The 12,841-nt window shown below is 43.2% G+C and overlaps 1 protein-coding gene across 1 annotated transcript; it reads right to left on the bottom strand.

The window, feature by feature from the left end:
- Positions 1-1,441: 1,441 nt before the first annotated feature.
- Positions 1,442-3,007, bottom strand: LOC308297415 (putative vesicular acetylcholine transporter-A; the record flags this gene model as incomplete). Its single annotated transcript, XM_080740825.1, has 1 exon — positions 1,442-3,007. One exon carries the CDS (start codon positions 3,005-3,007, stop codon positions 1,442-1,444), a length of 1,566 nt encoding a protein of 521 aa, XP_080596951.1.
- Between the last annotated feature and the right edge of the window lie 9,834 nt (positions 3,008-12,841).

The following is a 12,841-nucleotide window of genomic DNA, read 5'->3' as shown; positions in this document are numbered from 1 at the left end:
TGAATGTAATTATTATATAGAAGAGAAAACACTGGCGTGACTGGCCCATTATAGTTTGTTGGGTGAGGGCGCTGGCCATGGTGCTGAATCCGAAACAGAATGTTTCTGTGAATCCCATTCCCATGATAAGTTACACATGTATACAAATAAATGTTTCATTTAATGAGATTTCTCCATGAGAAATAATTGTCACAAACACTGACAGTTCCACGTCATCTTGATTTAATTATGTACATTATACACATATATACAGTTCGTTGCAAGTTCATATAATACAATTAATTATAGGCTATGCATTCCAGAATACATCATTCAAAATAAATTATTAGACTATAGAATACAGACAACAAGGACGCAGGTTTCAATTCAGTTCCATCTATTTGTATCTCTCAAAGTGTCAGGTGACATTGCATATTGTTTTTTTTTAGTATTTTCTTTATAGCAGCACGACTCTGGCAGAGAATGAGTATAGATTAATATTGAATGGCGAATACATTTCATTTGCTCCGTTTTTTGTTTGTTTTAGTTTAGTTTTGTTAAAATACATTAACACACAATCCCTGAATATGATATGGAATCCGCTTTTGACACACACAACATGACACGTACCAAGAATAACAGACATTTATCTCCACAAATCCTTTCAGTTTCACCATACTCTCACGCAAAAATAATACAAAATAAAATAAAATAAACGTCGACTCGCGCGTTCTCTATACCGCAAAACGCTACACAGGCTACTTTTGGGGGAGGATGACAGTGACAGTGTCCACGGGAGTTAACCTCCGGAGGCAGGGAATTGAACTTGAGTCCCATTTGTCACACAATCCTAATCAGATTATGCGAACGCGTGGATCAAAGCGTATAACATTAAGGCAGTGGTTCTCAAAGTGAATTCCAGGGACTCTGTGGATTCCTTTAGGAGTTTAGCGCGGGTCTAAATTGTCCCATACAAGTCTGTAACTCTGACAGTGTACAAATGGAACCAAATGAACCCTGACGGGTTCATTTGGTTCCATTTGTACCCTGTCAGAGTTATGGGGAGACCCTTGAAATGTGAAAGTTTGAGAAACACTGCACGGATAGGGTGTAGCAGTCGCTGCATATGGGCACTTTAATACTTTCATATAGTCACTGTCGGGCAGAAACCTCGTATCTCCAAGTTTCAAATGTTTTTTTTTCATAAAGTAAACCCCTGCTTCACCATACAAGACTATATTGCACACAACTAGTGAAAACAGCAGATCTACAAGCACACAACGCCTCGCACCGCGAGGCGTTGTGTGCTTGCAGATCGACTGTTTTTCACTATTTTAAATGATTTTTTAAAAGCAAAACGAACGTTTATGGACATACAAGGTTTCCACCCGACGACAACATACAACGATAGTCAGTTGAAAGTTATTTTGTTTCGCTTCGTTTTTACGCATTTTACGCACTTTTACGCATACTCCAACTCGCCTCCCGACGACTCCTCGGAGAGCGACCGCTGCGCGAAGGTGCTCACGCCGTTCTCGTCGAGCGTCGTGCACAGGCCCTTCCGCCGCTTCTCGCGCTCCTCCATCTTCAGCGTGTCGTAGAGCCCCGTCGTGCCGTCCTCCAGCAGCATGTTGCGCTCGGAGAACGACGGCTTCATCTGCGACACGTTCTTGAGCAGCAGCAGCGCCGGCGCGTACAGCACGTTGGCGAGCCCCATGCCCAGGTTGAGCTGCACGAAGCCCAGGTCGTGCACGATCTGGCCGGCCGCCACGGGGCCCAGCGCGTAGGCCACACAGTAGGAGATGTCCGCGATGGCATACACGCTGCCGTACACGGACACGTGGCGCACGTCCACCAGGAAGGCCAGCGAGGGCAGCAGCGCCGTGTCCACCAGGGCGATGCCGAAGCAGATGCCGCACAGCGGGATCATGAGCTCGCCGAAGTTCTTGCAGGCCGGCACGGTGCACGAGCTGGCGCCGATGACCACCATGCCGATGGCGCCGTAGAACCACTGCAGGTGCGGGTACTTGGCCGCGAGCTTGACCGTCAGGTAGACGCCGAGGACGTGCGGGAAGAACGCCGGGAACCACGTCATGCCGATCTGCCACTGGTTGGCGCCCATGGTCTCCTCCATCCAGTTGGCGATGGTGGGCTCCAGGAAGGCCAGCGGGATGTTGCAGGTGGTGAGCGCGCCCGCCACCACCATGATGTACGGGTCCAGCATCAGCTTGTAGATGGGCGTCCCCACGGGCATGTTGGCCCGCTCCTGGTTCGAGAAGGGCTTGAGGACCAGCAGGCACATCAGGCCGTCCGCCAGGCAGATGCACGCGAGCACGATGAAGGGCACCTGCTTCCCGGCGAACTCGTAGAGGACGCCGCCGAACGGCGGCGCCACGAGGCTGCCGAACGAGATGAAGGCGAGCGCGATGCCCAGCGCCTTGCTCCGCTCCGCGTCCTCCGTGTACTTGTCCGCGATCAGCGCGATGCCCGCCGTGTCCGCGAACGCCGAGCCGAGCCCTTGCATGCTGCGCGCCATGAACAGCGTCCAGTAGCTCTCGGCGAAGGCGAAGATGACGGTGGAGAGGAACATGACGTTGAGGCCGATGAAGAGCGGGATCTCGTAGCCCACCCTGTCTATGAACGTCCCGCTCAGCGGGTTGACCAGGAGCTGCAGGATGGCTTTGGAGGCGAACAGCACTCCTATCTGCAGGTCGAAGTCCCCTTTGGTAACTTTGTGCACGGTGGCGTTCGAGTTGTTGTGCCGGTGCATCGCGGCGACGTGGTCCGCTTCATGTTGCAGTTCCACCAGGTAATCGGGTATAATCGGCACGATAACCATGTACAGCATGTTGTCTAACAAAAGTGCTACGCAGACTATCACCAGAATAATCCTTCTCTGCCGGTCCGGGTTGTTGATGGCCGTGCCCAGTTGCTTAGTTCTTTCGCTCATCTGGGACAGTTTCATGGCGGCAGATTGGGCCAAATTAGCGGCTTGTTGTTGCGTCTCCGTGGTCCCCTCCGGTCCCATGGTTTGTTTCTCCTCCGGTTCCATTTTTCTCCCTCGCTTAATTCTTCTCTCTTGAAAATATAATCTCCCCCCACCCCAACTAGTTGTTTCCCCCCTGTCAGATAACACACACTATAGGTACATTTGTTGTTTTATGTTGGTTCCCTTGCATCGGCGGCGGGGTGCCCCCTAATGAGCCGACTAAACTTTCCCTTTGCTTCACTTCTTCTCCCGTGCGCCGTCCGTCATTGCGCGCGCCACGTATCCGCTCCCGTGACTTGGACGCGTTTTGTATCGCTGTCGTCCGGCGTTGTTGCTTTCATTGTCTCATATCCTGTCATTCGGGTGACGTGTTGAATGCCCCCCTAGACACCGCTCTCTCTCTCTCTCTCTCTCTCTCTCTCGGTCTGTCCACAGGCAGGCAGGCAGGCAGGGGTTCACAGCACAGGGTCTTCCCTCGGTCCGTCCATCCGAGTCGGTCTGCTTCTTTTTTCCACTTCTTCAGTCACCTGTAACGACGGGGAGGCTATGTCATCATCTCGTCTCAGCTTGAGCAGTTTGTGTTGGCCGTGCTGGAAGGAATACACACTGCAGTTTGTTGACTCCCAACGTCCCCCGTCCCCCCCACCCTCCCCCACATATTCTGCGAGGGGCTGTCTGTGACGCACAGTCATGCTGTTCTCTCTCTCCGCCGTCTTTTATGCTAATTAAATCCGCTATATCCCAACAACAGCCCAGTGTGTCCCCCGTCCAGCCAAGCCAACTGCTTCAAGTAATAAAAGGAAAGCAAACAAATCAATAGATAGATTCAGTTTATTTAAATGTGCCAGTTGTTAAGGGTCCTAAATTATATTGTTTGTTTGTTTTGCTTTTTACTTGAATATAGGGGTTTTATTATTATTTTGGTTTATGCACAGGCCAGCATGCTTACAACATTTACGCACCGGCAGCGCTATATTAATACGAGGCTATGTGCGGAGCTGTCCGTTCAGCACCGCGCTGAAAGCGGAGCTGTCCACACCTGTCCACTTCAGCACCACGCTGGAGTGGACAGCTCCACAAGATAGGACAGTAACCAACTGCAGCTTGCTTTTCTCCTAAAACATTGACACAATTTTCTCACATCGAGTAACTGGTGGCATTTGACAGCTTGAAAATGAACACCACACTGAAAGAGTTTATAGTTGTCCCGACTGTCTGCCTTGCAGCCTATTTGAAAGTATAATGGGTTACTTTTTCTTTTCAGTAATTGTCTTAGATCAAGTTTTAGCTTCTGTCGGGTCCAACTTAGCAGTTTCCTGACGAGAACGGCTCAATTAAATTCAATTCGGATCCTCCAAACTTTGATTTATCGTCGATCTATCGCCCAGATAGTTTTCCTCTTCCACCAGAGCTCATAGCTGCTACTCATCATTCCACAAAGATTTTTACGACATGGTTAAATTGAGGCACTTCCATCTGGAAAATGACACGGTCTCTTGGATGCTTGGCCAGATCCCCCACTTACCAACCCAGGCACCCGCCCCATAATCTGCGAGACGAGAGGGACCGGGGTTTAGCTGTAGTGATACTGCCACCTTTTGGTGCCAAGCATTCAGTGGCGGCGTAAACTTTAAAGTAGATTAAGAAGTACTGTCTAAATTGAGTACAATTCTATTTCTACTTTCCTTGAGTAGGCCTATTTCCATTTCTTGATATGATACTGTATACGCCACTACATCTCAGAGGCAAATATTGTACATTTTACTCAATTACTTGAAAACTTTCGTTGCTACTTACTTTGAAAATGAAGATTATTAATAATTAACCAAATTATGTCTTATAACGGTATTATTATTATTGTTTTATAATGCAAGAGCAATAACTTCTGTTTGAGCAACAACTTTCCAAGAAGAGAATGGCTGTATAGTTTCTTTGAGCTTTTATTAAGGACCAAATTGGACCAGTTATACTAATATAAGGTTGAGAACGATGACAAGATCTAAATCATGGGCGGGTCAGTACTGACATCTAGTGGCAACTGACAGAATTGCTTCCCTTCACAGTGTAAATTTCCAAGCAACCTAGTCTGCTCAAAGGTTGACGTATTGTAAGTTAACCGATGAATTAATTGAAGCCTTCTTTGCAGTCATTACAGACTGCATCTGCTGAACGGCTACAAAATAATGTAATAGTGACTGATGATTAGAGGACATTTAATGAAAACAAATTGGTGGACGGATAAGATGGAAAATGCTCTGTAACACTTAAATGTTAAGATTGACCTCATATGTTTTACTAATTACAGTAAGTTTGTAGTCCAATCATCAATTTTAAGAAGTAAAGGGTCCCAATAACTTATTGGGACTTTGTGCTAAAGTTGCAACTACTCCTCATTTACTAACACGAGTAAACAAGGAATAGTTATATAAAGTCTAACACATGTAAATTATTAACACATACTTAGCCAGCCATTAGTAAGTGATTTACTAATAGCTTGTTCATAATCCATTCAATATTTATAAGTCATACTAATAAATCATTAGCATATAGAGTTAACAAGTCAGTTAACTAATAGTTTCTGAGTATAGCTATCTATAAGGCATTAAAAACATTAACCAACTATTAAAACATATTTAACAAGTAATTAATAACTCATAAGCGTTGGTGAGTAATTTATTAACTATCTATAATGCATAGTTATAACTCCAACTGTTAGCATTAATAACTCATTAACTAATGGTTTATTAATATAAGGCCTTGTTAGTAGTCCTATTAACACAATTATTAACTCCTTAACTAACAGTTTATGAATGATTTATTAACAAATAGTTATTCTAAAATGTTAATGGCTTGACTACTGCAATAGCATCCTCTACAGCAGTGGTTCCAAACTTTTCACCAAGAGATTAGACGTTTGCCCGAGACCCAAACTAGTGAAAACAGCAGATATACTGTATAGAATGTTAGAGAGGCAGGGGCTGAAATGTCTAAAACAGCCTTTTGATGAAAATAGTAGGCCCCCAACCTCCACGCATTCTGCTGTGACGCGTTGTGAGCTTGGAGGTGTAATATTTTTCATGTATTTTATTGCGACCGCTAGGTTTCAGTCGTTTCAGTCGTAGTCTTTTATTCAAAAGACTACGACTGAAACAAAATCAAAATTTGCTGTCAAAAACAACACTGCTTACTCGTAGTAATTATGTATTTGTATAATTTACAGATCGACCATGGGCTCGTGAACGTGGTAGGGGTAGGGGTGCAAAGTTCAGCAGACCCGGTGGAGCCCTTCCGGAGGAGCCTGGCTGGAGTGAAACAGAATGGAGCCCCAGAGACATTGAATTCACTGCAGTCCCTGGACCTGCTGCACTTTGTAGGCGCCCTTTGAATAAAAGTGTACCTATCAATGGAAATATCTTGGTTTGGTTTGTACAGTTCACGGAATTTGGAGACAAGATAATCTATAACTGGGCGTATTTTGAACATCCTGTCACCACTCTTTGCATCTGGACCTGTGTTATCTAACAGTTCCAGGTAGTCCACTGGATCTTGGGACTTGAGAGCAGCTGCGGCACCAGCATGATAGCATTAGAAGCGGGTGTGAAATATGGGATAAAATCTTATATTCTCTGTGATTCAGGTACAGGTTACTGTTTCAATATGAAACCCTACTGTGGAGAATCTGTTTCCCTGCTTGAGACGGTTGAATTCCTCCTTGATGGGCTAGCAGGTTATGGATATCGATTATTTATGGATAATTGTATCACACACACACACACACACACACACACACACATGCACACACGCACGCACGCACGCACACACACCCGCACGCATGCACGCACACATATACACTCTGTAGACATGTAGTGGTTGAGGCCTGTGTAAGTGCAGGTAGGCCACAACCTTTTTCCATTTGCAGTATTACAATTGAGTTCTAGTGTCTAAAATGTTGTTTTATATTTTATTTTCATTTTCATCAATCATTTGTACTGTACTTCAACCTAAAAAGAACCCTGAAAGCAGAAGCAGGATCCAGGCTGAATCTCATGTCACTGTGGCAATGTTCTGCACTGCTCCTTACTACTGCTCTTACTTCTCTTACACACTAAAAGTGTGTAAAAAGCACTTGTTTTAATTTTTTTGAATTTGTTTGTAAACAACCACTGAGCATAGGTGTGATGTTACTGTGTGATGTTACTGCCAACACTAAAGGATAAAGAGAGATTTCTGCCTGAAAATGTCTCCTTCACAAAAATGCATTTTTCTCAGCTTTATGTTCTCAAAGAGCTGTTTTTTAGGCCATATTCAGCAGCTTCTAGCTAATGAATAGAACATGATAAAAACACGAAATCTTTTTCTGTTGCAAAGTAGACATTCTATTCTTCGTTGCCATATAATTGTTGTCTTTATAGTCAAAGCCAATTTTCTCCAGTAGGCCTTCAAAGATGAGCGACAATTCTCAAATTTAGCTGGCAGTGGATGGAGCTTTTTGTTAAATTCTGTGGCAGTAAAAGAGTTAAGTGACTGCATTGTGTAAGTATAAGGATGCCGAGAATTGCTATATGAATCAACAATGAGAAGGGCCTCCTCAAACTTAAGGTGCTCCAACAAGATCTGATATTTAAAGCGTTCTGTAGCGTCATGGGGAAGAATGTTTTCCAAGGCAATTTTCAGTCTAGCAAATTGACTCGGATCTTCCGCTGTAAAGTCAGGGATTGAAGGTTTTGGACCCCTGTAGATTCTCTCTTGAGTTGGGGGTGAAAAAGAGCGATGGCGAGAAGCTCCAGACGAGGAATATCGAGAGGGAGAGCACCGCTGACTATATCTATAGTGCGGATGAGGCGATGGTGACCGGTATCTGTGGTGTCTGGAGCGATAGGATGGGGACCGATACTGGCGTTCTCTGTGGTCCCTGGAGTGAGGGTTAGGAGAGGGGGACCGGTACTGACGCTGTCTGCGGTCCCTGGAGTGAAGGTCAGTAGAGGGGGACCGGTACTGCCGTTGTCTATGGTCTCTGAAGTGAGGGTCAGGAGATGGGGACCGGTAGTGGCGCGGTCTGTGGTCCCTGCTGTGAGGGTCAGGAGAATAAGCTTCAACAGACTAGTTCACATGAACCTTATCAATGTAACTAAGAGTTTCGATTGGGTACATTTATTTTAAATGGGCAGAATTACGACAGCCAGCCTATTATGTAGTGGAATTATAGTCTGGCTGCCAGCTTCCTACCCAAGAAAACCGTGGATTTCAAAATAAGAGCCCAAGGTATTAGGCTATTATGTAGCCTATATGATTAGTTTTATTTGTTAGTCTAGTTACAGGAAGTAAATAGACCGGTGCTTGCCCTCCCTTGCCTACTTGACACAGTGTGATTCTCTCACTCTGGCTAGCAGCCAGAGCGTCAACGCAGCCTCTATGAATGATGATCAAGCGCTTTAATAATTTTCTTTGATCTGCCACGCATCGGCGCAACATTAACATAAAACCAAAGTAGCTAGCCTGTTTTGAAAATGTAGCGGAGTAAAAGTACACATACTTGTGTTAAAATGTAACGGATAAAAGTAAAAAGTACCCAGAAAAATAAATACTCAGTAAAGTACAAAGTACTGAAAAATGCTATCTCTGCTATCAACTGGAACGCTGCCTTCCCTATTCTGGGGCTAAACATTTGGCTGCTCAAAACACATCGTATTGTGAGTCCAGGAGAGGACTACGGAGCCATTCGAAGACGATTGTTTGTTGATGAAAATGTGTTTTTTGAATACATGAATGAATGAATACATGTTATCGTTGAATCTGTGTCATGACCTGTGTCATGCCATCCAATAGTTATTTAATCTACTGTACCATACTGAAATGCTGTTCAAAATTATTAAATGATTGGTGATTTAAACACAACACACAATATTAGTTATCAAGGGATGGTAAAATATACTCAATGGCAACATTTACATCTTCAGTATCAGATTTGCATTAGATTCGTTTTTGTGTGGGGAATGGCTGGCCATTTTGTATTATGCGATTTAGTGTACACATCTCTTCTCATGCACAGTACAGACATGTTTCTGTTGGTCTTCTTAAAGCTATACTGTGTAAGTTGCTCAACTAGTGGTCAGTAGCGTCCGCGTCTTTCGGCCGTTTTTCGCCGCGGACCGGGCCTCACGCCCCCGCGTCACCCCCGCGTCTGCCTCCACCTCGCCGAGATCTATCTTTGGGGTCCCTGGTTCCTGTGCGTTCAGGCATTCCGGAGAAACGGAGTGTTTCACCCGAGTATAGATAGAGACACACGGGCGCCTACAAATATGGCCGCCCTATTGTGATAGCTAGCGACCCCACTTCAAGATGCGCTGTGATTGGCCGGCAGTGTATAACCCTTGCTGTGATTGGCCGGTAGTGTATGATGACGTCATTTTGCCGGGAAATCCCGCCCCTGTCACTGCTAGAAGAAAATATATAAAGAGAAGGCTTCAGAAGCTGAAAATAACGGAGTGGGTGTTCTAAAACTTTAGCGATTTAAGAGTTAGGACAATTTTAAGATTTGTTTTATAAAAAAAGTTACATGGTATAACTTTAAGTTTACTTGTAAATTGGAAATACCAAAAGTAAATTCAGTTCAATTCAGTTTAATAGATGTATTGGTTCGATTGGAGAATTTGATTAATATAGCTATATTACAAATAAAAATAAAAATGGTACTGTAGCAATAAATCCTTTAGCACATAAAACACATCCAGCTATCTACTGTACATACCATATAAAACTGTTATCTCGAGATCAGTCCATATCAAGTATGTGTACAAGTGTAAAACCAGGCTATGATTGGTTAAATCTAGGGGGATCCATGCCTCTATAATTTTGATATCCCCTTATGGTCATTCCTTTGTGTGGTTGTGCATGGAGATATGTTTACAGTAATCCCTGCTTCTAGTCAGACTTAATTCAAAACTTTTCAGTTAGATTGATATATCTGTTTTTTTTTTATAATGTGAAAATGTAGCAATTTAATTTTAAATGAATGAGTAACCCCTAGTAACTAAGCAGAAGATGTTCGGTTCAATACCACTGCTGGTAATATTTATAATACTTTGTTTCCAAATACTACGAGGTAAACCACATTAACCCGGGGGTCCCTATTATTTTCTACAGGCTATTATCAGGTCACACTGTGGTTACTCCTTTCCTGTTGATGGACTCTCTGGCCACTCCTATAACGCAAACATTTAACCTGGACCTCGTAGTAAAGCCTTCTAGAAGATAATTAAGCTTTGAAATTTGGACACCTGCTAATCCAGTGGTCTCTCCCGCTCTGAATCCTCTATTCTATTCTTCCTGCTACTGTAAATAACCATTTAGCATCTCCTAAAAACAGATTTAATAATTGTCATTTCACACAGTCAGTTTTGCTGTAACCTACTCACAGGATAAAAGCAGTCTTGGACTATATGTGACTGAGGCTGGAGAAAAGGTCCTTATGTCTGCATTAGTTAAGTCCGGCAAATTAACAAAATAGGTTTGATTTTGGATTTTTGGTGTTTATCCTTTTTTTTCCATATTATCTAAGAGTGTATGTTTGAGAACCTTCTCATTGAAACAGATATCCATTTTAGAATAACTAAATAGCTTAAATTAGTTTGTAAACAGAGCTGTGTTTTTGTGTTTCCTTACACCCTTCTGGGGGGTGGAGACACACATTAACATGTCAAAGCCAACATTTACATCTGCAGTTTCTGTTGGCTAATGTGTGGTTGTTGTTCTCAGGTTTCAGCTGCAGATCACCACCAATAGGTTAGGGCGGGTGAGGGGTGGAGTTAACAATCCATTGTTCACACCCCTTACCTGACTGCCAGAAGTGTGACAAACTTTGAGAGCCTTTTAATCAGATTCTTGGTTCGAGGTCTAACTACATTCAAATAAGCATATCTTCTTCAAATATATTCAGATTTCAATGAATGACATGTCATTTGAAAGCTTATATTTTGTACTTCCATGATCTTCACCAAACCCTTTAAAATGTATTTTCCAAAGTATAGTACTTACAAGGTCACAAAGTGTTTTGTATTCATAAAAGCAATGAAAACTGGTCTATTTGTCTTCACAGAAAAGGACATTTACTTAATTGAAACTGTAGGATTGACAACAGAAATAAAACCTTTACTGCAATGGTTCCATTGTAAAATCCTCCACTGTAAATCCCCAGTCCTTTATAGGTGGTTTATAAACTGTGTACAAAATCCACAACTTTACATTTCTTAATATTTATACAGGCCCTGAAAACCCTTCCAGATTTGGCTCAAAACCCAGTTCTGGAAAGGGATTGCTCTCATCAGGAACCTCCACTCCCTCTCTGTACTCCTACAGCATCTGCAGACCTCTTCCTTAGTCAGTATTTTAATCCACAAAATCCATATGTTCCTGGTCTGCTGTAAAGACCTCAGCCACAGAAGGGAAGCCACTACCAGTGTATTTCTCAGATCAGGACCAGATGTTCCTCAGTGTGACAGTAGGGCTGGGCGATTAATCAATTTTTAATCACAATTTTTTACCAACTGTTTTTTACTGGAAAATGTATTAGGCTACTCAGCCTCTGTAGCAGCTAGAAACAAAATTGCATAACCATTTGATAGCTTACACCTCTGGCTCTTCATAAATTACTGTACTACATACTGTACATGTACTGTAATACACAAAAATGTGTTCCCGGCCTGAAAGGGTTAATACACTTTATTGTGTACCTGTCCATAATGGGTTTTAGGTTAATTCTGGTACGGATCTCGCTCATTAGAGCACTGCACGGGGTAACAAGTCCACAGCCCGGTCCTCTTAAAACAGTACGACAAATGAATGTACTTTCTTTGATGTAATTCAAAACTGAAATTATGTTTAGGCCAAATCGAACAGCTCTATAGGCTACAGTCCATTTTAAAGCTCAGTGTCTAAACCCAGCTGTCTTCCGTAAGATGATGCTTGCAGCTTCTCTCCATACAACATATTTTGGGCCTGTAAGAAAGTGCTGTGCAAGGAGAGAGAGAGAGAGAGAGAGAGAGAGCAAGAAGAAGAAGAAGAAGCTAATTGTGTTTAAATAGGGGGGATGACTATGGCATGACTGTTTGGGAAGGTTCTGACCCACCCTGCTGGCCAGTTAGCATAATACAGTTCACATCATTGTCTAAATCTGGAAGAAAATATCCCATACAGACCTTTAAAGATGCTGTGCGCACAGTAGGCATTCACGAATAGTGATTTTTAGTATTCAAATTATTCGACCTCAAAGTATTAGAATAGTCGAATATTCGACAGGACTGGCCAAACTGTCAAATATTAAGTAAGCAAGAGGCAAACGTTGTGAAAATAGCTGATCTACATGCTGCGAGGCGTTGTGAGCATGTAGATCTGCTATTTTCACAATATTTATCTGCGGAACCGAGTCACATTAAATGTAATACCAACAATTCCATGTGCTTGTCAGGGTGGGGGTGGGGGTCCCCAGTTCAAATGTGTTTATTTTGGGGGTCACGGCCTAAAAAGGTTTGAGAACCCCTGGTATAGAGCATTAACAAATTCATCCACCAGGGGCATTGACAACTCATTCTTATGACTTCCTATCTAGCCAAGCTTTATAAACTATATAACAATACAAAAATAACCAGTAAGACTCCCTAATGGGGAGATAAGCGACCGTCAGGTCACAGCGTGATTTTAGGCCAAAGTGTGTAGGAGCAGTGTCCAAAAATGTGTTTGAAAAAATCTGCCTAATGGTGGCGCTATATGGGACAGATCCATGTTGATGAGATGAGTGTAGACATACTGTGTACCGATTTGCGTGATTTTAGGGCAAAAATTGTAGGAGCAGTGTCCAAAAATGTGTTTTGCAAGAAT

This window comes from Nannobrachium achirus (assembly GCF_963921795.1).
Source record: "Nannobrachium achirus genome assembly, chromosome: 13".
In the NCBI taxonomy this organism is placed as follows: domain Eukaryota; kingdom Metazoa; phylum Chordata; class Actinopteri; order Myctophiformes; family Myctophidae; genus Nannobrachium; species Nannobrachium achirus.
This window is presented reverse-complemented; position numbering and strand designations above follow the sequence as displayed.